Source organism: Lepidochelys kempii, chromosome 3 (assembly GCF_965140285.1).
Source record: "Lepidochelys kempii isolate rLepKem1 chromosome 3, rLepKem1.hap1, whole genome shotgun sequence".
Taxonomy (NCBI): domain Eukaryota; kingdom Metazoa; phylum Chordata; order Testudines; family Cheloniidae; genus Lepidochelys; species Lepidochelys kempii.
In genome coordinates, this window is record NC_136382.1 from 4,737,318 (window position 1) to 4,765,095 (window position 27,778).

Consider the following 27,778-nt stretch of genomic DNA (forward strand, 5'->3'; position numbering starts at 1 on the left):
CTCCCCACGTCCATGTACCCTGTCACCAATTCCTCTGTCCTTACAGCTAGAATTAGCATTAAAGCCCGTTGTCAGGTAGCTCCTGCCTTAGCCACACCTGGTGCACTGGGAATGAGTCTATACAGGGTGATCGTACAGGGTCTGTGGTTCATAGCCAACATTCAAACAGCAGGATGGGGGGCTGCAGCGAAAATGTGGCCAGAAGCCAAACTGTCCATACACTAGCGTACAGGACACAATGCGGCATTCATAGCCCAGCCTGAAAACATGCTAAAGAACTCACAGATTCTTTGCACGCTCGGTAACAGAGTTTGTTTAACGTACGGGGCAGTAGAGAGTGCGGTATACCAGCTTCACGGGGACGTCTGGGTTACACTGGGGAACTCACAGACTCAAAACAGCCTCTACAGTGTTTTGGATTGTGGAAATAAAAAATCTGAAGCCACTCCAAAAACCAGTAGCAGTAGTAGGTTGTTATCCTCTATGCGGCTCAGGTATCCAGTGGAAGACCCAATACGCGCAGCCACTGTATTACACTAGTGTACGTTTTCTTCTCAGAAAACCCACCTCAGTGTACAGAGATAGGCCACAGAGGCAAGGTCCAGGATTCTGGCTATTGTGAACCAATGGACGCTTCTCGTGTCATTGAGACCCTCATCTCAGGGACTCATCCGCACGGCTGGGCGTGGCTTTCCAGGGGCTGCATGCTTTCTGAGAGAGGGAGCATGCCTTGGTTTGACAGCCACACTTCGATGCGGAGCTCTTTGTCCTTTCACTCCATGCGTGCACTGCTCCGAGCACAAAGGGGCCCGGATGGCCCATGGGGGCCGCTCAGCTGCTGCCTCTAGGCCAATAAACAAGGACAGTGCCATTTTCCCCATCGACCCCCAGGCGCGCTTCGGTGGGGCTGGCCCCGGGAAGCCCAGAGAGGCTCCGCACCTCGCAGAGTGCTCCTCGCGCAGAGCCGGCTGCAGGGGGAAGCGCCCTGAGCTGTACTGGTGTCTAGCAGGGGCCAGCCCCAAAGCAGCTGCCTCCAGGAGAATGAAAAGCATGCAAAGCATTCCTGGCTACACCCACAGCAGAGCGAGCCAGAACGGCCAACCCCCGGCAGATCCACTCGGGCTGGCGCTGCCCGTTCCCTACTCCTCCCCTACTCACTTTGGGAGGGTTCCCCTGGAGCGCCCAGCCCCCTTCTCCACTCAACACTCACTGCAACAGCAGGTCTGCTGCCCCCAAGAGAGTCGTGCACACCCCAGCTTGGAGGGTTCAACTCAGGGTCAGCAACCTGCACGGAGATTTATACTGGAAACAACACGGTTATCAGCAGAGATTCACGAGATAGCGAGCAGGGACAGTGAAAACAAGAGGTTACATCCAAACCAGAACACGCTCTCCAGAGAGTAAGAACAACTTCCCAGGCTCACTTTCTGTCTGGAGCAACTTATCTCACCCCACTTCAGCCAAGGCTGGTCGTGATCCCGTTCTCATCAGTGTAATCGCCCTGGCCGATCACTTCCCAGGCGCAGGGCGAAGGGCTGTCTTCTTTGCTCTCTCCTTGTGGCCCCCAAAGGGCATTGTCTGTACTCGAGGCACAGTGATCCCTGTGGCTCGTTCACCGGTGCCCTGCCTCCTGGTGATCTGGGTCTGCCATTGAGTTGGTTTGCAATGCTTCATTTTTTATTTTTTTTGGTAACACGGTTGCAAAAAAGCAAACATCGTGCTGGGATGTATTAGCAGGACCGTTGTAAGCAAGACACGAGGCGTACTTCTTCTGCTCTACTCCGCGCTGATACGGCCTCAACTGGAGGACGATTTCAGGCAAGATGTGGACAAGTTGGAGAAAGTCTAGAGGAGATCAACAAAGACGATTAAAGGTTTAGAGAACATGAAAATTGAAAAAATGGGGTTTGTTTAGTCCGGAGAAGAGAAGACTGAGAGGGGACATGATAACAGTTTTCAAGCACATAAATGGTTGTTACAAGGAGGAGGGAGAAAAATTGGTCTTCTGAACCTCTGATAGGGCAAGAAGCAATGGGCTTAAATTGCAGCAAGGTGGGGTTAGGTTGGAGATTAGGAAAAACTTCCTACCTGTCAGTGTAGTTAAGCACACGGCGGGCTCAAGTTTGGGAACCAGGGATGACAGATCCAGAGATGCCAGGGCTGGTTTCACCACAAACAACACTAAGCACTTCCTCACCCACACTCCACCTGTCCCTTAGTCCTCCCAGCCCATGTGCTCCCAGGGGGCAGTGCATAGGAAGGAGTCCCCTGCCCCCCGCTAGAGCTCAGGGGCTGGCAGCAGTGTTTGCAGTACATGGGGTAGTTCCCCTCCCCATGGCTACTCAGCCCCACAACCCCCAACCAGGGCCAGGTCTACCCCTCCCCTAAAGAAACCAGAGCACAGCGGATTCCTTCACTCAGCAGTGCCCCCAGCCTAGCCCCTCTGTGATTCCTATGAGATGCACCGTCATGGACTCCTTGTGCCCAGCAGGCTGCAGGGCTGCTCCCAGCACCTCGGCTTGTGTACCGGATTTGGCCTGGCTACAGAGCGTCCATCAAGGGGTGTGTCTGTTTTGATGCACGGCCAGGTGTGGCTGTTACTGGCTCCGGTAAGGTATGTCACAAACAGCGCCTCTTAGTGGCTGATCGGTGTACAACAGGTTTAGCGTTCCACCACACCCCCGTGGCCCCAAGCTCCCTGTTACCCTGCCCACCTGCAGCAGCTTTCACCACCCCCTCCCCCCACACACTGCTTTGATGCAGCTTTTAACCCCTTCCACGCCTACTCGATGGGGGAGGGGAGTTGATTGTCAGCAGGTGGGCTGGGCTGGGGTGTATTCTCCCTTGTGGACAGGGGGGCCCCATACAGAACTGATTAAGGCTAGAAAGCAACTCAGCGAGTGACCTCGTACCTCTAAGGACAAGAACCTCTGTGCATAGCTAAGCTCTTCCCTTATTCACATTCCCTCTGGTATCTAAGCACGGACTGGAGGGGAGGACCCAAGGGGACGGGGAAAGGAAGGTGATCGGCCCTTAAGGAGAGAAGGCTGTAGTCAGTGGGCGTGAGGCTGCAAGACTGCAGTTAAAAAGAGAGGCAGCTTGGATTGTACAGGAGCGGCTGGGGCCAGCCGGAAGCTGCTGGCTTGTTCCAGCATCTGGAGTCTCCGAGTCTGCAGGAGCAGGGCCCTTTGTCCTGCACCATCCCTCATGGGAGCTAAGGGACAGGACTGGGCAATAATCGATGTTGTGAGGCACTGAGGACTGTGTTGGTGTTGCAAGCTATTGCCTTATGAGTGTGTGTTGAGGGGAGGTTTTCCTAGTCCTGCTTGCAGGTTAGTGGGTTCTGCTGGGAGGCGGGTGGTATGACCAGAGCCTGGAAAGAACCAGCCTAGACCAAGGTGTGGTGAGTTGTGTCTCTCTTTGAACTCTTCTTTGACTCTTTTAGAAGGCAGCACAGTGTTTCTGAACAAGGCTGGCGGATGTCAAAGGGAAGAGGCCCATTAAGGGGTGTTGGATCCAGCCTGAGATTCTGGTCTCAGTTACGCCAATGTAAATACAGAGCAAATGCCTGCACTTCAGTGATGATACCAGCGCCTGTGACAGGAGAACCGGGTGGAGAGGTCTCCGTCAGAGAGAGGATCATTTTCTGGTGTCCAGGAGGACGCTTAAGGCAAACAAAGACAATACTGTCTGGCAAGTGGGGGCCTGCCTTACTTTCCTGACACAGCAGTAACAGTAGAAGGGAGAGGGACTTCAGGTTTCCCCCTGCTGCCAGCTCCTGGCAGGAACAGGAGGAGGTAGGAACAAACCTGCCCTGTGCAGACGCTGACAGCTTCCCTTATTACACCCTGTATTATTCTAACTCCTCATCCTCCTTTGGAGTTTGGACCCAAGAGGGCCGACATGATGAGACTTTTGTGGCACAGGGGCCCTGCTGAAAGACTAAAGGAATTCAAAACGCTGTTGGGTGACAAACTACATCCACTCCCATTTAGGCTAAAATGGTTTCTTGGCGCTGCTATTTGGTTCGTTTTAAGACAATGTGTTTACCTGTATGAATCACATATACATGGCAAAACAGATAATTGGCCAAATTACCGCTTCTGAGGACAGGTGACTCCTTTCAAATAGCTGATCTCTGCTACGTTCTTCACCCCAGTTCTTCTGCCCTCTCCGCTTGTCAGGCACCTGGCTTTTATCCCCCTTCCGTAATGTGGTGCAGACTCAGCTTGCTCAGCTGTGTACCTGCCTACTTGAAACCCCAACCCCAAAACTTTCTTATACTTAAATCACAACAACAACCCCAAACTAATATATTATTGCTTATCCTATGAAAACTTATTTTTATCTGTCTACTTCTATCATCTATTCTCCGCTGTTCATTTCACTAGCTCCATCCAGTTTCTCTTATCTTACAGGTCTGTTTTTGTGGCTTTGGGTTTTGCTTGTTAGGTTGCCTTGGGAGGCACCTGAAGTTACCAATTCCCTCATGACACCCCATTTACACGGACCAAGGTTTTACAAAGTCAGACACACAAGCCAGATTTCACGCAACCCTGAAGTTGTTTCAGTTAAGTTCTGGAATGCTGCATCAGCAGAGACACAAGCAAAAAGTAAAAATTCCTTTATTTCCTGATAGAATATTCATTTTTCTAACATTTGTGTGTGTGTGTGTGCGTGGTCTCTGTCTAACACATTTCATTACACCGTTTTCTAACAAGGCAAGCAGCTGGCTTGGGCCCAAGTGCAGAGAAAGGGCCAGAGATGGTGATTTCCCTCAGGGCGCAACTCCACCGACCGCAGTGTTAGGTCCCCTGTGGGCCATTCTTGCCACCTTGTGATTCCATTTACTTCAGTGGGGGTAGCCCTGATTTACACCAGAGTCAGATTTGAAATTCACCTTAAGTGTGAAGTCCTGTGCAGGCAGGTTCATGCACAAACCACCACTCCCCTGCAGACCCCCATTGACTTCAGTGTGGGACTGTGGGCAAGAGCGGGGGTCTGTGCATACACATTGCGTGGTATGAGGACTGCACGGGGGGAGGGAACACCATGACAATACCAGGCCATGGCGTGAAGTCCTTATTCTGTCAACACTCCCACTGAAGTCAATGAGAGTCTTTCCTGAGCAAAGACCTCAAGATCCAGCCCAGAGAAGTCCCAGAGGGTCATTAAAACATGTTCTGTTGAGAGCTATTGCAGACAGATGGATGCAGAGGGAGGTGATGGACACACAGCTGTCTGCTGTGGTAGCTTTCATTGTTCTGGTTGCACAATAGACACTAACAGGAGAGTGAGGTTTTGCACTGAGGAGTGGGGGAGAGCACAGAGCCCCCTGAACATTTAAAGGGAGAGGACATCACATTCCTCCGCTCTACTTTAAAAAGCTTTCCAAACACAAAAACATTATTGTTTACAGCAGGGGTGGGCAAACTACAGCCCATTTTAAGCCAGCCTGCGAGCTCCAGCCTCGGTGCAAGGTTGGGGGCTGCTCCATGCAGCTCCCGGAAGCTGCAGCATGCCCCCTCTCTGGCTCCTACGCGCTCCAATGGCCCCCTCCGGCGCTCCAATGGGAGCTGCAGGGGTGCTGCCCGTGGATAGGGCAGTGTGCAGAGCCGCCTGGCTGCGCCTCTGCGTAGGAGCCGGAAAAGGGACATGCCACTGCTTCCGGGAGCCACTTGAGGTAAGTGTCGCACGGAGCCTGCACCCCTGAGCCTCTCCCCCACAATCCCCAACCCCCTGCCCCAGCCCTGATCCCCCTCCCACCCTCCAAACCCCTCAATCCCAGCCCTTAGCACCTTCCTACACCCCAAACTCTTGGACTCTTGGGGTCTGTCCCTGTGGTTGCACACCATCTCTCTGTCTCTCAGTCTGCAGCCCTTCTCTTGCCCCAGGAGCTTCTTTGTGACTCAGCCCTCTGGCCAGGTCACTAACTAGTCTCCCCTTCTGGGGTGGAGACCTTCAAAGTCTCTTCTCTTCAAGAGGCATCAGGCATTTCTCTCACCCGCTGCCTGATCCTGTCACTCCTGCAGTGACCCAGGCAGTCTTCTAGCTCACTGCCCCGAACAGCACCACTCGGCAGGGGTTGGTAGGGGACCCAGGCCGGCTCTCTACCCTGAGGTCCAGTCCAGAGCCTTTTACCAAGCAGCCTGCAGCTACCCTAACCTTACTGCCTCTTAGCTACATAGAGGCTCCACCTGTTCCCTCACAGGGGAGCTTCCTTCTAATTAGCTTCCTCCAGCCTAAATCTCCTCCCTTTGCAGCCTAATTGGCTGACTGGGCCCATTTGGTCTAATTCAGCTCCTGAAGGGCCATTGTGGGGAGTATGCCCCGTCACACATGGCTAACAGCAAACACTAAATAACCGAACTCTGGCCTGCTCTACAGCACAAAGTGAGGTCACCATAAGCCCCCCTGTGTCAACCTAGCTGTGCAAATGTCTACACTTAAAGTTGTCTCCCACCAACGTTAAGTGCCCTGTCACGCTGACATAGTTACACCACCTCCGTGAGCGGCACTGAGCCACGGTCGATGTAGGGAGGTCCACGCAGTGTGAGTGTAGACACTGCGTTACCTATGTCAAACCTTCCAGTCCTCCAGCCACTGTCCCACAATGCCTGACACTGACCGCTCTGGTCACAGTTGCAAACTCCACTGCCCAGGGGTCATGGAGACCAGAAGCGCATTTAAAACCCATTTTTGAAATGCCTTTCCCTGATTCCTGAAGAGAAGAATGAGGGGGGATTTGATAGCTGCTTTCAATGACCTGAAAGGGGGTTCCAAAGAGGATGGATCTGGACTGTTCTCAGTGGTAGCTGATGACAGAACAAGGAGTAATGGTCTCAAGTTGCAGTGAGGGAGATTTAGGTTGGATATTAGGAAAAACTGTTTCACTAGGAGGGTGGTGAAACACTGGAATGCGTTACCTAGGGAGGTGGTGGAATCTCCTTCCTTAGAAGTTTTTAAGGTCAGGCTTGACAAAGCCCTGGCTGGGATGATTTAGTTGGGGATTGGTCCTGCTTTGAGCAGGGAGTGGGACTAGATGACCTCCTGGGGTCCCTTCCAACCCTGATAGTCTATGCTTCTATGATTCTCCAGCTGAGTGAACACACCTAGCAGCTTCCACGGTTGTGTGCAAGTGCCCAGCTGCCTGGGCCAGCTACACGCTCCAGACACGCTCCTGCCTGGAGATACTGGATCTCCTGGGCTTGTGGGGAGAAGTGGCTGTGCTCTGAACCAGCCGTAGGAATGTCGACATCTATGAGCAGATTGCTGGGAGCATGCAGGAGAAGGGCTACACCAGGGACCAGCAGCCGTGCCGCGTGAAAACCAAGGAGCTGCGGCAGGCACACCAGGAGGCCAGAGGGGGCAACAATCGATCAGGTGCTGAGCCCCAGACCTACCACTTTCACAAAGACGGTCAAGCCATACTTGGCGGAGACCTCAGCATGACTCTGTAGTCACTGTGGACACCTCAGAGGATCCCGAGTCACAGGCCTCTGAACGACCAGCGAGGAGGATGAGGAGGTGAGCAAGGAAGAGGAGGAGGAATATGGGGAACAGGTGACTGAGCGGTCCAGCTGTGCTGCAAGCCAGGACCTGTTTTTGATTCCATTGCTGTCCAGCCAGTCCCTGCAGTCAAGCAGGAGAAGGAACCTTGGGTAAATGTGTAAATACATTTCCCATTACAATTAAGGCTCCCCCAACTTATCAGGGCACAGCTATCGGATTTTCATTAATTTGCTCCTCCTAGAAGAGGTAGTAATACAGCCAAGAGAGGTAGAATTATCTGCTTTTCATTCCCCTGTAGAGTTGGCCTGGGGTGGGAGGCATGCAGACCGGTTTGTTGATGTACACAGGGATGTCCTTTAAATCCTCCTGAGAGATCTCCATGAAACTTCTATGGAGGTACCTGCAATCCTCACCCGAAGGTTTCTAGAGATGGCAACCTTATTTCTTCTTCCGCGGTAGGACACTTTCCCATGCCATTCGGCGGTAACTTCGGCAGGCACCATTGCAGTACACAGGCTAGCAGCATACGGGCCCGGGTGATTCTCGGACGCCAGCAGCCTTTGTTACCCTCAGGAGAGAGTTTTCAGCTAACATCCCCACCGCCAGTGCCCTATACTCAGTTCAATGCATCCCAGCAATTCCTTCCCGATTCCCTTATCACTGGCAGGTAATAGTCACCCTGATCAAGCACGCTGAAGCAGAAGTGCCAATAAGCATGTCTTGTCTGAGCAAGGGAAGGGGGATTTATGAACCCTAAGTTTTGTTTTCTGTACATACTATATTGACAATGGTACCGCAGTGTATTTTACCTGTGGCTGCAGCCTTGAGGGATCTACTGCTGTGGTGAGTGTAACAACTCTCCTAGACGAGGAGGGGGAAAAAAAGAGGATGTGGAAGGACTGGTTCTTTGAGATCCTGCGAGCCAGTGTTACATCAGACTTGAATAGAGAGCCACTCCTCGTCATCCCAAACCTGCATGATGTGATCCCAGTGCTCATTTTCTGGGCCCAGAAGCAGCATTCCACCATCTGCAGCTGCTCTGTGAATTCTGCCAACAACCGTGATTTGGTCTGTGCTGCGTCCCACAGCAATCTGTCCCCCAAGAAATCGTCATGTTCTCGGCCGTTCTTCCTATGTCAACATACAGCCACTGCGGTTGATGCATTGCTTGTGCAGGTTCATACTTGGCTCCATGCTTCAGTCAGAGATGGCGGACAGAAACACGGCAAGCGTGGGATTTTGGGAAACTGAAAATAGGCACAAAAATTATGGGCTAGAGATGATATTATGGGCTAGAGACCATTGCATTGTGGGAAGTTGACCTCTTACTTCCAGTCACCCATATGTGACTTGTTTATGCCCCACCATGCACTGCCAAACCGACCCCAAAGACGGCACACTGAATGGTGGTGGATTGCTCAGAGGCATACCTACCCATGGTGCAGTGACCTGTGCATTGACACAAGCACTCCTGGTGAGTATGCCCACCAGTGGGGCAAGGAGCCAAGTGTGAACACACACAAGCAATATATTAACTGTGGCGGCTGTATGCCCCTGCAACATGCATCAGAAAAGCTTTGTAGTGTAGACATGGCCTAAGAGTTAGGGATTACCACAGGCTCTTAAATTTTAAGGAATTATTCTGCCTTGGAATAGCAACTCACTCACTAAACAATTTATATGTTCAAGTGCACAACTGATTTTCACACTCTCTTGGGATAACATAGTGATGGTGGTGTGACAGTGTCCTGAACAATAGGAACAGTTGGGGGTAAGGAATCAACTGGATCTGGTACCAACATTTTTTTCCACCAAGTCATCAAAATTAGAGGTTGTAATGGAAGGAGGTTCAATTGGAGGAAGAGAAAGTCTTACTGGAACATCCCCAGACTCTGGTACTAGTTGAGGCTGCAACTGGTCCATATGTTGTTCCCCAAAACAAACAAACCCCACATCAGAAAGTTCTACCACAAATGAAAGAGTTCCCATGCATTTTACAGGTTTTCCAGGTTCCCATTTTGCTCCACAGCCATAGTTGTGAGTCCACACTGAGATTCTGACTTCAAAAGAACGATGACAAGTCTCATATTGTCAAACAAATTGCATAGCTTCGGATTTCACTACAGATGAGGAAGTATAGGATGTAGCAGGTCCCAACATGTACACAAAGATAGCTTTAAGAAAAGAGTTGAGGGTCACTCCTGGGTAGTCGCATGTTGTGTGTTCCTGTGGACAACCAAGAAATTGTCCAATTTTTGCTAATGATTTAGAATAGACTTTTTAGCTTTTAAGGCATGCTTAAGTGTTTGTATGAAGTGTTTGACGAGTCAGTTTGTAGCAGGATGGTCAGGCGCTGAGCATATGTGCTGAATTCCATTTGAAGCTAGGAACCTCTGAAATCATTCCGAACAGAATTGAGGTCCATTCTCACTCACCAACTGTAACAGTACATCAAACGAGCGAAACAAGGTACAAAGACATCTAATGGTCTTGGTAGCTATAGTAGAAGTAATTCTAAAAATTTCTGGCCATTTTGAATGGGCTTCAACTATGACCAAAACCATGTAATCTTCTAAAGGTCCAGCAAAATCCACATGGATACGCGTCCACAGAATCTAGGGCTAGAACCCAGTGTGTAGACGAGCTGGGCCAAGATCATGCTGAATTTGTTGACACCTAGTACAGGATTTTGCCTTCCTTTCAATGACTTGGCTGTTCCCTGGCCACCGGACTGGACTCCGAGCTATGGCATTCATTCACACAATGAAAAAAATGACTGTCTTGAACAGCTTCCAAAACCTTAGACTGAAGTGATTTCAGAATGATCACTCGCATTCCCCATCAGACACAACTGTGATTCACAGATAATTCACAATTGTGTAAACTAGGGATTCTTTTGATCCAACACTGTACCTCGTAGTACCATCCCCTTCACAAGAGAAAGCACATAATTCTTCATGGTTTCTTTGTTGATATCTGTGCTAGTGATGGGTAACTTATCCATCAAATTGAGATAGAACAGTTCACCTGAAGTGTCCTTGGATTGATGAGAACTTGGGCATGGCAGGTGCGACAGCCCATCGGCATTGCCATGCTTAGTCCCTTTATGAAACTGAATAGTATAGGAATGAGCTGACAGTAGCAATGCCCTTCATTGCACACAAGTAGCAGCTAATGACAGAATTCTGGGATATAGTCCAAAAACTGAAAGTAACGGGCAACGATCCATCACCAAGTAAAATGCATACAATGCAGATAGGTATGGAATGTCCAAATTCCAAAGATAATCAAGGAGATGCCATCACTGACTCCAGCTCTGATTGGAGATCGGACTGCCACCTCTGACCCAGATGCTATCTCTGTTTCCAGCTTCTGGTAATACGTGTAGTGCTAGGTCTTGGTCAGTGTCTCGAGAGCTCTTACCTTTTCCCACATTATGAAATTCTGACACATTAGAAAGTCGGCGCTTATGCCAGGGACAGTTGGAGACCAGAGGTCATGCAGCAGTCCGTTTGCCTTTCGACCCATCACTGACAACGAGGCTGAAACTCTTTGTCTGTCTGGAACCGTGTGGCAGGTTACCAATTGCTCAAAACCTTGGAGATAAACCACCCACGATTCGCAGGTGTTGTTGAACTCACCAACACTGCCCACAAACGGTGCCATTTCATTGCTGTCCCGCTGGACTTCACGCCTCCTGGACGCCTTTTCCACAGGGAATTGTTTTGTTAAGGCCCTATCCGTGCTCGATCCCACTGCTGGCTCTGTGCTTACACACGCCTTTGCTTGTACTTGGGCTCCCTCTGCTGGCTATAGACCCTCAATGCAGGCTAACTTGTGCGCTGGCGTGCCGGCTTGCATGATATCCATCCATCCGTCTGCCTGCTTACAGGGCACTGCTCTGTGTGAACAGTTCTGGCAGTAATTGCACAACCCTTAGCTGCTATTCTCTCTTTATTTCCCTACTTCTCCTTCTCTAGCTGGCTGGTTCCTGCTTTTCCAGGACAGCCTGTACCTCTAGGTGAAGTGACTCCCCTTTTTATAGCATTATTTGCTTACTTGTTCATCTTCTTGGTCATGCAGTGGGAGCACTGGACACTCGTGGGATAGGATGGCCAGGTGCCCAGTCTGGTTGAAAAGAGGACCTGACAGTGTCCAGTCAGATCTACTGATCAGACACCCAGTGTCCGGTTACTGTGGGTGGGGGAGGCAGGGAGGTACCAGATTATCACCCATGCCAACCCCTACTCAGCCGGGGCCACCTCCTACCTGCATCAGGCGGCTGCAGCTCCCAATCCTGGCTTTGCAGATGAGATTCCCTCCTGATTTGGGGGAGTGGAAAAGCAGCAAATGACGGAGGAAGGGAGGGGGGGAATAGGAGCGAACGGTAGTGGAGCCTTGGGGAAGGAGGCATGGCAGGCGTGGGTCCTCGGGGTAGGGGCGGGACCTCAGGGGGAAGAGGCAGGACAGGGGAGGTTCCTGCATTCCTGCTGGAGTGCCCAGTTTTTAAATACTACAAAGTTGGCAATCCTATCGTGGGATATAAATTGCATGTCGTCAAATGTTATATTCCTGGAGCCAGTCAGATAGACAGACAGACTCAGACAGAGGGAGCTGAGGTCTGCTGTGCTAGCTTTTATTGCTCTGGCTGCGAAACTGAAAGTAACCTGAAAGTGAGGCTTTGGCACAGAACTCCCTGCACATTTCAAGGGACAGGACATCACAAGAGCGGGTAGAAACTTTTCCATCAAAACATGTTCTTGATGAAACAAAAATTTTAGCAAATAAAGTCCATTTCATGGAACATTTTTGGTTTTCATGAAAACACAGGAAAAAAACTGACTTTTTTTTTAGCAAATAACACAATTTGCAGATTTTTTCCCCCCTAAACCTGAACATTTTAAAAAATTGCAGAAAATAATAATTTCCTGAGCAGTTGTAGTTCTGTTGCTATAACATATCCAAGTTTGCATTTGACGTGTACACAATTGATTCCACCATTAGCAAGCTGCGCTTTTTGCACATGCTGTATTTTGGAATTAAAATCTATGAATAAAGTATTTTGACTAAGATGAGTATAAAAACATGGTAATCCCCTACAAGCTACTATTACAATGCATTGTAAATTCATGAAATGAGAGTGTATCTTTACTCTCTCAGCATTCCATGATGGGACATTTAACCTATATTTCATGCTCTAATTAATTACATAAAATATGTTTTAAATTTCAGATTTACAAACTATTAAACAAGAGAAAATAATTCACTGAAATAGCTCAATTAACACCACACACAATTACAGAAAAAAGTCTCTAACAAGCTCATTAAAACACAGATTTTATGATAGAGAATTTCTGATGTCTCTTTTTAAGAACGTCACATTCTTTGCAGCATTTTGTGAGTCCATTCAATTTCTTGGTATTCATCCTGTAAGTCTGCAAAAAAGAACAGCAGATTAAAACATGGTTCATTTTCTTTGTTTTGAACAAGAATTGTCCATTTCCCTTTATTATGTAGTGAGGAAAACGTTCTAATCCCCCACACAAACGAAGGAAAACAATACATTTAATGTATTTAAGCGTTTTGCTGGATCGGGGCCTTAATACCTCATAGACTCAGACTTTAAGGCCAGAAGGGACCATCATGATCACCTAGTCTGACCTCCTGCACTCCTGTGATAGACCCCTCACCTCTGGCTGAGTTACTGACGTCCTCAGATCATGGGTTAAAGACTTCAAGTTACAGAGAATCCACCATTTTACTCTCGTTCAAACCAGCAAGAGACCTGTGCTACAGAGGAAGGTGAAACGGCCCAGGATCTCTGCCAATCTGACCTGGGGAAAAATTCCTTCCCGACCCCAAATACAGCAATCAGTTAGTCCCTGAGGATGTGGGCAAGACACGTGAGCCAGACACTTGGGAAAGAATTCTCTGTCGTGACTCAGAGCCCTCCCCATCTAGTTTCCCGTTGCCAGCCATTGGGGATATTGCCAATAGCAGTTGCAGATGGGTCATACGCCTTTGCAGACAACCTCCACTCTTATTAATCTATTTACTCTTGAGTTAATCATACTTAGCACCCACCTAGGGCTTTTCATCCATAGAGCTAAAAATACTTTGGAAAGGTGGGTAAAGTCTCATTATTCCCATTTCACAGATGGGGAAACAGCAATTCAGTAATTTACACAAGGCCACACAGAAGTAATCAATAAAATCAGCAACAGCAGATGGCCTTGTGGTTAAGGCACTGGCTTAGGACTCAGGAAATGTGAGTTTGATTCACAGCTCTATCAGCATCCCTGTGAGCCCTTGGGCAAGTTGTTTATCCCAGCCACCCAAGTCAATGGAAATTACCCTGAGTGTCAAGGCTGTATGCATGGAGGTCTCTGGTTGGGTGGCCAGGGTGTAAGGTTGCCATACAACTCTCCCTGCTCCATCTGCAGCCCCTCCATGACTGTTGTATGAGGCAAGTTTTGGGGTCAGGGAGGCCATAGGTCTCTCACTTCTTGAAAGTGGACAGGCCAGGCCCATGCACTTTTCACCAGGGTGGACCCCACTCCCTTTCCCTCTGTAATAAATGAAAAGGGGTGGGGGGGGAGCTTCCTTTTATGAACAGCCAGCCAGCCAGTTAGCTATAAAATCCCTCTTGGTGGCTGTTCTCTGCTTACTTTACCTGTAAAGGGTTAACAAAGTTCCCCAGATAAAGGAAAAGGAGTGGGCACCTGAGCAAAAGAGCCAATGGGAGGCTAAAACCTTTTAAAATGGGAAAAAAGTCCCCTTTGTCTGTTGTACTCTGGAGAAGGAGACATGAAGCACCAATGCAGGAATGTTGTGTAAGGCTTGAAGCAGGTATGGAAATTCATCTTCCATACCTAGAAGAAATTATTTGGATAGGGCATGTTTAGTTAGACACAATCAGGGTTATTTCTTATTTTGGCTTGTGGATCTGCTCTGTGCTAACCCCTGATGCTTTTGTTTGCTTGTAACCTTTAAGCTGAACCCCCAAGAAAGCTAGTTTGGGTGCCTAGTTTTTGCAATTGCTCTTTTAAAATCTAGCAAAAGCCCCTAAGTTCCAGATGTATTTTTTTCCTTTTTGTTTTTAATAAAATTTACCTTTTTTAAGAACAGGATTGGATTTTTGGTGTCCTAACAGGTTTGTGTCTATGCTGTTTGATTAGCTGGTGGCAACAGCTAATTTCCTTTGTTTTCTTTCTCAGGTCTTCCCCGGAGGGATGTGTGTGTGAAAGGGCTTGAGGGTACCCCACAGGGAGGAATTCCCAAGTGCTCCTTCCTGGGTTCAATGGCTTTTTTTGTATTTGAATGGTGGCAGCGTTTACCAAGCCAAGCTCAGAGAAAAGCTATAACTTTTGGAGTGTAATACAAGCCTGGAGTGGAAAGTATTATTTTTTAAAATCCTTGCAGGCCTCCACCTTCTGCACTCTAAGTGCCAGAGTGGGAATTCAGCCTTGACAGCCTCCTCTTCCCTCCAAGGCCCCATCCCATGGTCAGGCTAACTTGGAGCCCAGTCGGGGAGCCCGGGCAGTTGTGGGACCCACGGCGGACCCTTGACCAGCCTGGGGTGTGGGCTGAGAACAGCCCCCGGTCTGTGTTCCCGTCCCCTGGGTTCCCCGCCCAGCGCAGGGCAGGTGGAGGTGGAGTGTCCGCGACAGCTCCACACAGCTGCCCGCACAGCTCTGTCCTTGACCCGGCTCCAGCCAGTGGCGGGAGGGCTCGGAGCTGCAGCCTGGCCATGGTAAGACTTGTACCATGGGCAGCTGTGTGGAGCCATGGATTCTCCATCTGCCCTGGGTGGGGGACTCAGGGGATGGAGACACAGGCAGGGGACTGCTTTTGGCACCCAGACCTTGCTCCATCTTCCAGCTTGGCCGGAGGTAGGATCTCTGAGGGAAGATGAGGGGTTGTGGGGGACGGGGCTTTGGGGGAAAGGGAAGGGGGAGGGGCAGGGCCCCCCAAACCCTTCCCCCCGACTTGGGAAGGCTCTGACACCCTTGGCTGGGGTCACTGAATCTGCATAAAATGCAGCTCCTGCCCTCACAGGGATCTTCTGCATTAGACCCCTTTTTAAGGAGGGAGGGTGGAGTAACGGTGTTTCAGAGCTCATTCCCTCAGCCCCACTGAGCCATCCAGCCCTTGCTGGGGGGACGTTCCTGCTTCCCCACACAGTGCGGCTCCATATACTAAGGTAGTGGACTTCTCCCCATACATACAGGCAAGTTCGCACTCAAATGTCATGTCAGGGCCTGGTTCAGCAGCTGCCCCCTGTAGGGCAGCCTGCACATGAGCGAACGTGTGGCAGGCTGTTGTAGCATTTCATACCACTGGGGCAGAGAGGGTTCTGACTCCAGCCATGCCCAGGAAGAGAGAGCAGAGTTTTACCTGACAGCTTCTCGGTGAGTTTTTCCCAGTGAGACAAGCCGAGTTTGAGCATGGTGGAAATGTCTGTCTGCAGCTTTGTCACGATGGAGTCCTGCAGCAAACACATTGCACAGCACTTGAGCATGGAAGTGACCTCAAAGCAACTCAGTCCTGGGCGTCACCTCATCTAGGGGAGAAGGAACCGAAATCTGCACCATCTGGTGCAGCGTCAGCTGAATAGTCTGTGAAGTTCTAATCACAATCAACCACTCCTGTGCAATGCCACCAACCAGTCATGCAGGTACCACCTAGGGCATCATGTGAAGGCTCTGGGGCTGCACAGGTGTAACCATGAACCTTGTTTGCCCTGCAGAACTTTTATTGCTGGTTATGACAGGCAGGAAGGAAAGAGCCCAGCTTGACCCTCAGATCCCAAGGGGAATTTACAGAACTGGCAAGTGGCTTGTAAACAGAGAACATTTCTTGTGGAGTGACAGTACAAATGATGCTCACAATGCCATTTTTATGGTCACTTTTCAGAATAGAACCATCTATTAAGGTTTCATCTGAGGAAGCCAAACACAGTGAACTGCATGAAACTCAATATGTCTATGCATATTGTGACAAAGTTCCTCCTCTATCTTGGTGGGTCTTGCGCTTATTGGCAGATTTGCTTGCCTTGGAGCTTCACAACGGCCCTCAGTTTGGCGGTTTTCATGAACCCACAGTCCAGGTCAACTCCTCCTGTGTCTGACCAGGAGTTGGGAGGTTTGGGGGGAACCCGGGCCCGCCCTCTACTCCAGGTTCCAGCCCAGGGCCCTGTGGAATGCAGCTGTCTAGAGTGCCTCCTGGAACAGCTGTGCGACAGCTACAACTCCCTGGGCTACTTCCCCATGGCCTCCTCCCAACCCCTTCTTTATCCTCACCACAGGACCTTCCTCCTGGTACCTGATAATGCTTGTACTCCTCAGTCCTCCAAAAGTCCGTGTTCTCACTCTCAGCTCCTAGCGCCTCTTGCTCCCAGCTCCTCACATGCGCACCACAAACTGAAGTGAGCACCTTTTTAAAACCCAGGTGCCCTGATTAGCCTACCTTAATTGATTCTAGCAGCTTCTTGATTGGCTGCAGGTGTTCTAATCAGCCTGTCTGTCTTAATTGTCTCCAGAAGGTTCTTGATTGTTCTGGAACCGTCCCTGTTACCATACCCAGGGAAAAGGGACCTACTTAATCTGGGGCTAATATATCTGCCTTCTATTACTCTCCTGTAGCTATCTGGCCCGACCCTGTCACAATATCTAATTTATATATTGTGACTGGGCAAGGCCAGATGGCTATAGAAAAGTAGTGGGAGATAGATATATTAGCTCCAGGCTAAACAAATCCCTGGTACCAGGATAAGTGAAATGGAAGCTGCTCCAGGTCAATTAAGACACCTGGGGCCAATTAAGAACTTTCCAGCAGGCAGGGAGAATGCTAGGTTGATTGGGACAACTGAAGCCAATCAGGGGCTTCCTGAAACTAGTTAAAAGCCTCCCAGTTAGTCAGGTGGGTGTGTATGTCAGGAGCTGCAGGAGGAAGTTGCACTGTTGGAGAGACTGAGTAGTACATAGTACTACCATATCAAGCACAAGGAAGGAGGCCCTGAGGTAAGGGTGTAGTGGAGCTTGAGGAAGCGAGGGCTGCTGTGTGGGGGAAGTAGCCCAGGGAATTGTACATGTCATGTTTCTAAAAGGTCAGCTACCATAGATGATACTAATAGGGTCCCTGGGCTGGAACCCAGAGTAGAGGGTGGGCCTGGGCTCCCCCTGCCCACCTTTGCCCCCTGATTAATCATTGAGTCTGGGAGACAACAGAGACTGTGCAAGGAAGGATAACTTCTCTTCACCTCCCTAACTGGCTTATGATGAAAAGGGCTCAGTAGACTGTGACCCTTGTCTCTAGAGAAAGAAGGGTTATGTGGAGGGTCACAGTGAGCCTCTGAGGCTAGCAAAATCCACCAGGAAACACGGGACCCACGGAGGCAAGGACAGAGCTTTGTCACTATATATATATATATATATATATATATATATATATATATATATAGGGGAAGTTTATAAAAATGAATATAAAACAGAACTAGGAATTGTAGAAAAATGATAAGGGAAGCAAAAGAATAAAGAGAATTCTACGGTCAGCAGAGTTAAGGAAAATAAGAAGTTTTTACAATATATTAGGAACAAAGAAGCCTAATAATGGCATTCTTCAATATTGTCCATTATTGAATGGATGTATGGTATTGGACTATTAATAGATGGAAAAGATAAAATTATCAATAATAATTCAGAAAAGACAATAGTGTTCAATAAATATTAGGCAACTAGCCAAAGACTCAAAAAGTAATAGCAAAATGCTTTTAAGTACATCATAAGCAGGAAGCCTGCTAAACAACCGGTGGGGCCACTGGATGATGGAGATGCTAAAGGAGCACTCAAGGACGATAAGGGCATTGTGAAGAAACTAAATTAATTCTTTTCATTGGTCTTCACGGCTGAGGATGTGAGGGAGATTCCCAAACCTGACCCATTCTTTTTAGGTGACAAATCTGAGGAACTGTCCCAGATTGAGGTGTCAATTAGGGGAGGTTTTGGAACAAATTGATAAACCAAACATAAATAAGTCACCAGGACCAGATGGTATTCACCCAAGAGTTCTGAAGGAACTCAAATGTGAAATTGCAGAACTACTAACTGTGGTATGTAACCTATCATTTAAATCAGCTTCTGTACCAAATGACTGGAGGATAGCTAATCATAGAATCACAGAATCATAGAATATCAGGGTTGGAAGGGACCTCAGGAGGTCATCTAGTCCAACCCCCTGCTCAAAGCAGGACCAATCCCCAATTAAATCATCCCAGCCAGGGATTTGTCAAGCCTGACCGTAAAAACTTCTAAGGAAGGAGATTCTACCACCTCCCTAGGTAATATGACTCCAATTTTTAAAAAGGGCTTCAGAGGTGATCCCGGCAATTACAGGCCAGTAAGTCTGACTTCAGTACTGGACAAACTGGTTGAAACTATAGTAAAGAACAAAATTGTCAGATATATTTTCCCCATAATTTGTTGGGGAAAAGTCAACCTGGTTTTTGTAAAGGGAAATCATGCCTCACCAATCTACTAGAATCCTTTGAGGGGGTCAACAAACATGTGGACAAGGGGGACCCAGTGGACATAGTGTACTTCCAGAAAGCCTTTGACAAGGTTTCTCACCAAAGGCTCTTAAGCAAAGTAAGCTGTCATGGGATAAAAGCGAAGGCCCTCTCATGAGTTGTTAACTGGTTAAAAAATAGGAAACAAAGGGTAGGACTAAATGGTCAGTTTTCAGAATGGAGAGAGGTAAGTAGTGGTTTCCCCAGGGGTCTGTACTGGGACCAGTCTTATTCAACATATTCATAAATGATCTAGAAAAAGGGGTAAACAGTGAGGTGGCAAAATTTGCAGATGATACAAAACTACTCAAGATAGTTAAGTCCCAAGCAGATGCAAAGAGCTATAAAAGGGTCTCACAAAACTGGGTGACTGGGCAACAAAATGGCAGATTAAACTGATTAGGATATGAAACGACTGCCATATGAGGAAAGATTAATAAGACTGGGACTTTTCAGCTTGGAAAAGAGATGACTAAGGGGAATATGATAGAGGTCTATAAAATCATGACTGGTGTGGAGAAAGTAAACAAAGAAGTGATATTTACTCCTTCTCATATCCCAAGAACTAGGGGTCACCAAATGAAATTAATAGGCAGCAGGTTTAAAAACAAACAAAAGGAAGTATTTTTTCACACAACGCACAGTCAACCTGTGGAACTCCTTGCCAGCAGATGTTATGAAGACCAAGACTATAACAGGGTTCAAAAAAGAACTAGATAAGTTAATGGAGGATAGGTCCATCTATGGCTATTAGCCAGGATGGACAGGGATGGTGTCCTTAGCCTCTGTTTGCCCCTCTTTTATACTTTCTTCCACTGCTAGAAAGATCCTTGCTGTGACATGGAGTCAGGCAGCCCCCATTGGTCAGGCAGTTCCCCATTGCACACGTGTTCTCTCTGAGAAGTCTCGCGGAGAGTGGATTCCCTTTAATGGGCCATCAGCACATGTCTGGCTGGTCCTTTGTGTTGGAATATGTAAAGGTTAAGTAAAGCCCTGGAAAACTGCTGGTATGCTGGCATGGTATTAGGGAGTAGAAGCATGGGCCGTTTCTGCACTTGATAAATAAAATGCTACCCCTCTCCCTTCCCTTTTGCTTGTTAAGGATTCATAAGTGTTGCATCTGGATAAGGAATGTGGGGATCTAAGGGATACTCTTTGGGTAAAGCAGTGTTATCTCCCCCTCCCTTCCTGTCCCAGCTACATAAATGAGCTCGGGGTCATGGCCCCTTCCTCCCTTCCCTGCGAACTGCTGATTAGGGGAAAACACAGTTACTTACCTCTCGTAACTGTTGTTCTTCAAGATGTGTTGCTCATGTCCATTCCAATAGGTGTGTACGCGTGCCGCATGCATGATCACCAGAAGGCTTTTCCCCTAGCGGTACCTGTCGGGTTGGCTGTGGAGACCCCTGGAGTGGCGCCTTCATGGCAGTGTATATAGGACCCTGCTGACCTGCCGCTCACTCAGTTCTTTCTTGCCAGAATACTCCAACAGTGGGGAGGCGGGCGGGATTTGGAATGGACATGAGCAACACATCTCAAAGAACAACAGTTATGAAAGGTAAGTAACCATTTTTTCTTCTTCGAGTGATTGCTCATGTGTATTCCAATAGGTGACTTCCAAGCAGTTGCCCAGGGGGAGGGGTCGGAGTTCACCTGATCGCTGAGTGCAGGACTGCCCTACCAAAGGCAGCATCATCCCTCGCCTGCTGGGTAATGGTGTACTGTGAAGTGAAGGTGTGGACGGAAGACCATGTTGCTGCCTTGCAGATATCCTGGATAGGGGACCTGCACCAGGAATGCCGTGGATGCCGTCTGTGCTCTGGTAGAGTGAGTCGTAAGCAGAGGGGCTGGAACTTTAGCCAGGTCATAGCAAGTCCTGATACAGGATGTGATTCGTGACAAAATGCGCTGTGATGAGATCGGAAGCCCCCTCATTCTTTCTGCGATGTCAATAAAGAGCTGTGGTGATTTATGAAATGGCTTTGTGCATTCAATGTAAAATGCCAAGGCATGTCTAACGTCCAGGGAATGGAATATACGCTCCCTGATAGTGGCATGGGGTTTAGGAAAGAACACCAGTAAAATATAGATCTTGGTTCACATGAAACTGGGATACAGCCTTAGGGAGAAACAAATGGTCCCTCAGACCAGACATCACTCACTCGATTTTCCAGAGGTGGGGCTCTCATATAGGTGTATAGAGTGGGCGATGCAAAAGTCCCACCGCGTGAGGGCTTCCCGACACAGGGGAGAGGAGCGAGCACTACCCTGTTTGTTTATATAAAACATTGCGCAGTATTGTCCACGAGCACTGATACGAATGTGCCCTGGAGGCAAGACTGGAATGCTTGGCATGCCAGGCGAACCGCCCTCAGCTCCCTTCCGTTGATGTGCAGCGATAGCTCTGTATGGGACTAGAGGCCCTGGGTTCTGATATTGCCCAGATGTGCTCCCCAACTGAGTGCCGAGGCCAGGGAGAGCGTAGGTTGGGGTTTGGCAAAGGGTACTCCTGCACAAACCAGCTGTGGTTGTAGCCACCAGTGGAGAGAGTTGAGAATCCGAGGCGGGAGGGTCACTATTGTGTCCGGTGGGCCCCTGCACAGTCTGGGCACTTGTGCTAACCATGCCTGGAGGGGCTGAAGGCGCAGCCTGGTGTGCTATACTACGTATGTACAGGCTGCCATGTGCCCCAATAGCCTCATGCAATTTCTGGCCGTAGTTGTGGGAAAGCGGTGCAGGGTCTCGATAATGTCCGTGAGTGCTTTGAAACGCAGTTCTGGAAAAAATGTCCTCACTTGCGTGGAGTTCAAGAGAGCTCCTATGAACTCTATTCTTTGTGTGGGGGTCAGTGTGGACTTGGGCTCATTCAACATAAGTCCCAGCCTGCAAAATATTCCACTGGTAAGGGACACATGTTCTGTCACCCATTCCTGGGAATCGGCCTTGATGAGCCAGTCATCCAGATATGGGAATACCTGCACCTGGTGCTCGCGGAGGAAGGCTGCCATGACCGCCATACACATGGTGAACACCCGGGGGGCCTTGAAAGGCCAAAAGGGAGCACCCTGAACTGGTAGTGCTGGCCACTGACTACGAATCTGAGGAAGCACCTGTGGGCTGGGAAAATGGAAATATGGAAATGTGTGTCCTTCAAGTCGAGGGCGGCGTACCAGTCTCCTGGATCCAGGGAGGGAATGATGGTGGCCAGAGAGACCATGTGAAACTTCACTTTCTTTATGAATGTGTTGAGGTCTTGTAGATTCAGGATAGGCCAAAGCCCGCCCTTGGCCCTGGGGATGAGGAAATAGAGGGACTAGAACCTATTGCCCCATAACTCCTGAGGAACCTCCTCTATTGCCCCTAGAGCTAGGAGGGAATGCACATCCTGCAAAAGGAGTTGCTCGTGAGAGGGGTCCCTGAAGAGGGATGGGGAAGGGGGTGGAAGGGCAAGAGGGAACAGAATTGGATAGAATATCCCACCCCTACTGTGCTGAGGACCCAGCGGTCTGACGTGATCTGAGACCAAGCATTGTAGAAGCGAGAGAGTCAGTTCACAAAGGGGGGTGGGGTGGGGGAAGGATCCAAGATAGCATCTGGTTCACTGTCCTTGGGCGCATATTCAAAGTTTGGCTTGGGCCCAGGGAGCTGTTTGGTCGAACCCTAGCCTTGGCCTGAGGAGGATTGTGGAGGGCGCCTCCTATTATTCCTGCCCCTTCTCCTTTGTGGATCTCGCCTAGGGGGCCCAGGGTAGAAGCAGGACAGGGGCTGAGGCCTAAAGGGTTTTCTCTGAGGCGCAGGGGTGTGTAGCCCCAGAGACTTCCGAGTCGCCCGCGAGTTCTTCAGGCTATGCAGGCACGTGTCCGTATTTTGGACAAACAGGCCCTCACAGTCAAAGGGGAGGTCCTGTATTGTGTTCTGGACCTCAGATGGAATCCCTAAAACCTGGAGCCAGGCGATGTGCCTCATAGCGATGGCGGTGGCCATGGTATGAGCTGCAGAGTCCGCCGCATCCAGGGCTGCCTGGAGGGAGGTCCTAGAGACTACTCCACCCTCCTCAAGGAGTGCGCCAAACTCCTTGCAAGAGCTGGCCAGGATTAACTCCTGGAACTTAGCTAACAAGCTCCAGGAATTAAAGGCGAAGTAATTCAGCACTGCCTGCTGGTTCGCTACTTGAAGCTGGAGCCTCCCAGTCAAATAGACTTTACGGATGAAGAGATCCAGCTTCTTGGCATCCTGTGACTTAGGTGCGGGGCCTGGCTGTCCCTGGCGCTCTTTGTGGTTTGCCACATCAACCACCAGAGTCCCCAGCCAGGGGTGGGTAAAAAGGTGCTTATAGCCCTTTTGTGGCACAAAATACGGTCTCTCAACCCCTTTAGCCATTGGTGGTATAGAGGCTGAGGTCTGCCAGAGCACCTTTGTGGTGTTCTGAATTGTCCTTATGAGGAGCAGGGCCACTCTAGAAGGACCTTCAGGAGTGAGGATGTCCACCATCGGATCTGAGTCCTCCGTAACCTCCTCTGTCTGGAGGTTAAGGTTATGGCCACCCTCCTAAGCAGGTCCTGGTGGCCTTTGGTGTCCTTTGGTGGGAGAGTGGTGGAGGTGTCTGCCACCGCCTCATCCGGCAAAGAGGAGGAAGAGGTTCCTGGGACAGGATCTTCCTGCCCTTCCGGTTCTCTGGAGGTTGGGTCAGGTACCTCGGAGCTCCCCGCGACCACATGTGGCTCACGTGTCACCGACATGGGTGCAGGAGGGGCTGCGCTTGCCTGTGGCTGCTCAGCAGCCCTGTCTCGTACGGAGTCCTCAGGGGCCCTAGGGGTGTAGCGTGCCAGTGACGTCGCTGATGGGGGGGCACGGGGTGCCGATGCTACCGATACCGGCCTGGATCCCTGACCCTGAGCCTGGTGGTAGGCCCAAGGGGTCCAAAAGGGCCATTGTACTGGGCCCTGCCACCGGGGCAGCCAGGTGCCGGTTGCTCTGCTGGCCTACGGTGCCGGGATTGGTGCCTGGACCAGGAGCGGTGGCGGCTGTGTCGGGAGACAGAAGACTCGGCTTCTGACCCTGACGAGTAGTCTGTACCTGACCACAGGGGCGCAGAGCCAGACGGTGCCGGCGAGCGGTATCAGGGGACCGCGATTGGCACCGCAGCATGGTGGGCTTCCCCCGACGACGAATTAACGGCGGTGTCACCAGCGGTGCCGCGATGGATGTTGGAGCTGCCCGTGGTGCCAGGCTCGATGCCGCAGTCGGTGCCGTTGCTGATGCTACCGGCCCTGCCTGCGTTGGCAAAGCCGGGCCCCGCACCTGCGGCGCCGGGTACTGCGCAGTCCTGGCGATGAGCTCTCGGGCCGCCTCATAGGTGTCTAGAGTGGAGGGGAGATCAAGCTCATCCTCCAAGTCGTCCCTGGTGGGGGAGTCCATTCTCGCCGGACTCAACAGCTCCGCCACTAGGGCCGGAATCAATGGTGCCACTTCTTGAGGACCAGACCGAGGGTGTCCCGCCAGAGGACGCACCCCACTAGAATCCCCCCATGGCTTCTTGATGAAGGAACATCCCCTGTCTGGCCTCTTTTTCTTACGTGGCACCGGGGATTGGGAACGGTGCCACCTGGAGGCACTGGCCTTGAGGGCTGGGGAGCAGTGCCGGTGCTCCCTGGCAGAGTCCTTCCTCGGTGCCGGGACATCCCACACTGAGGCAGGTGCGCTGCACACTGAGGATGCCAGTGCCGGTTCTGGCTGAGGCCGAAGGGCTGACTCCATTAGGAGGAGCTTAAAATGATAGTCCTGCTCTCTCTTAGTCCTGGGTCTGAAGCTCCTGCAAATTGGGCCCTTATCTTTCTGATGGCCCTCCCCGAGGCACTTGAGACAGGCGGCGTGCGGATCACTTGTGGGCATAGGCCTCGCACACCTCTTGCACGCCTTAAACCCCTGCGACCAAGACATGGTCACTGGGGAGAGAAGAATGGGGGGAGAGCCCCCCAAAGTAAGCTAAACTAATCTACAACTATTAATAACTAACTGACTAACGACTATTTACACAAAACAAGGGAACCACTTGGTAAGGCACTTGCAGATGCAAGTGACTGAGCTGTTCCAAAGACCATCGCAGGCGGTAAGAAGGAACTGAGCAGGCGGCAGGTTGGCAGGGTCATATATACACAGCCATGAAGGCGCCGCTCCAGGGGTCTCCACAGCCGACCTGACGGGTACCGCTAGGGGAAAAGCCTTCTGGCGATCATGCATGCAGCACGCACAAACACATATTGGAATGCACATGAGCAATCACTCGAAGAAGAACTTGTGGCTACAGTTACTGCAAAAAAATGTATCTTCAAGGAAAAATGTCTGTATGATATGCTTAATGCTGTAAACAGTAAACAGGTGCATGTATAATCATATTCAGCTTATAGCTATTAATATTCATTGTATGGGCATTCATATTACTCAATAAGGGTTTTGGGGGTGTTGTAGTAAATGTGGGTATTTACAAACCAACTTAGATAAAAGAGTGTGAAGTGATTAACTCAGTGCTTACTCGACGATTGGGTCGAGGGGAACAAGTATCGCAATAAAGAAGCCCGTACTCAAATCGGCCTCTGGGTCAACCTGCTCCTTTTCTTCTAACACTTTGTTGTCACTGAAAGGCCAGCTGTGGGCATCTCCCAACCTCACAACATAGTTCAGTAACACATCCAGCAACACTTCATACCTTCGCATACAACGATAGCACATGTGAGTCAACAGGATATTTATGTTCAAAAGATGAAGACATTTAAATGATACCTCACAAGGCAGCCTTGTACAAAACATATCAATCACATGACAGTGATGAATATGGGGGTTCCAGGGTGCTACTTTGAGGTAAAGAGTGTCACACTCATATCATACAATAATGATAACACTCTTTCCATTCCACTAGTATCTTGGGACGATATTAAACAGCAGCTTCTAAAATTAGACATTTATAAATCAGCAGATCCAGATAACTTGCATTCAAAAGTACAAAAAGAGCTGGCTGACGAACTCACTGAACAATTGCTGTTGATTTTCAATAAAGTCTTGGAACACGGGGGAAGTTCCAGAAGACTGGAAGAAAGCTAATGTTGTGCCAATATTTAAAAAGATTAAACAGGATGACCTGGGTAATTATAGGTCTGTCAGTCTGACATTGATCCTCGGCAAGATAATGGAGTGACTAATACAATCAACCCACAGGTGTCAAACAGTTACAGCCCTTATTTTATGAGGACCACATCTTGAAAGAATTTTTTCCCTAAACCCCTTCTGCTGGGTTCCAAACAACCCCCAAAACTTGCTAGTCTCATAATCAGAAGCAAAGTCCCCATTGACCAATTCAAAGCAACACCAGATCCTGCCAAAACAGTTGCAAAACCTGCAGACATATCTCCAGTGCTATGATGGTCAATCCACCCACCCCCTCTCCACAACACACTTTTCAAGATCCAGGGGTCCTACATATGCCTATCCCAGCGTATGGTGTACCTCATCCATTGCATCAAATGCCCCAACAACCACCATGTGGGTGAAACCAGATAATCACCACACCCTTCAATGAACTCACACAGAAAAATGAAAAGAGACAAAACCACCCTGCCACCAGTGGGGGAACACTTTACACAGAGCGATCACTCTATAGCTGATCTCTCAGGCCTCGTCCTCAAAGGCAACCTGCACAACACTCTCAAAAGACAAGCCTGGGACCTTAAATACATAACTCTGTTAGACACCAAAAATCAAGGATCAACAGAGACACTGGATTTGTGGCTTATTGCAACAATCTGTAACCTACTAACCCTCCTTTGTCCTATGACTGCAGAGGTGTTACCTGCCCACTGTATGCAAAGTGGTGCCGCATGTTAAACCCTTATGCTTAACCATCAGTATCACCTCATATTTATTTGTGACACACTAGTTACCTTTTCTAGACCTGAAGAAGAGCTCTGTGAAGCTTGAAAGCTTGTCTTTCTACCAACAGAAGCTGGTCCAACAGAACATATTACTTCATCCACCTTGTCTATATCAGGGGACAGCATTTACAATGTCACCAGAATGGTTCGCATCTCACAGTTGCTTTTTGTAATAACTAGGCAGTAGCTATGCTCAGTACTATCCACAGGGCCGGTTCAACAAGCCTTCACACTCACTGGGAGCCCCATCACTTTGCATGCGTAAAAATAGAGAGCAGCATCAAAATGCTTGTTTGCATCTTCCAGTGTCCTGCAAATACTTGGATTCACCTACAAACAGATGTGCTCACAGTTACCATGGGCACATAGCTTTAACGGGCTTGCGGAAAGTGTTGCTCGTTACACTGAGCCAGGTGACCCGCTTGTTGTTCTATACAAAGAAGGTACGAGTTGCTGGAGCATACACTGACTCTCAGGGAAATGGTGCGATCACTACTCTTTCTTGCTACACCTTCGAGTTCCCTGCAGTTCACTGTGGAGAGATCAGTTACACTCTGATCACCTGTTGTCTCTTGTCTTATACTTGGATAGTAAGCTCTCTGGGGCAGAGTCTGTCCTTTTGTTCTATGTTTATACAGCGCCCAAAACGGTAGGGTCTGGCCATGACCAGTGCTCCTTAGCGCTATGGTAACACAAATAATAAATATCAATGATTCTGCAAACTATGCTCACACTTACTTTAAAGCCCACTTGTGGTTCCACTGGAGTCAATGGT

General features: G+C 49.5%; 1 protein-coding gene across 1 annotated transcript in view; it reads right to left on the reverse strand.

Annotated features, from left to right (window-relative positions):
* Nucleotides 1-11,595: 11,595 nt before the first annotated feature.
* The window catches only part of NUGGC (nuclear GTPase, germinal center associated), an 88,458-nt gene continuing 72,275 nt past the window's right edge, over nucleotides 11,596-27,778 (reverse strand). Inside the window, exons 19-24 of the mRNA XM_078851933.1 lie at nucleotides 25,611-25,784; nucleotides 24,155-24,479; nucleotides 22,907-23,599; nucleotides 22,003-22,119; nucleotides 15,910-16,024; nucleotides 11,596-12,947 (exon numbers count right to left, since the gene is read on the reverse strand). Coding sequence (XP_078708059.1) covers nucleotides 12,889-12,947; nucleotides 15,910-16,024; nucleotides 22,003-22,119; nucleotides 22,907-23,599; nucleotides 24,155-24,479; nucleotides 25,611-25,784 — 1,483 coding nt within the window. The 3' untranslated portion in view covers nucleotides 11,596-12,888. The remainder of the gene's footprint in view (nucleotides 12,948-15,909; nucleotides 16,025-22,002; nucleotides 22,120-22,906; nucleotides 23,600-24,154; nucleotides 24,480-25,610; nucleotides 25,785-27,778) is intronic.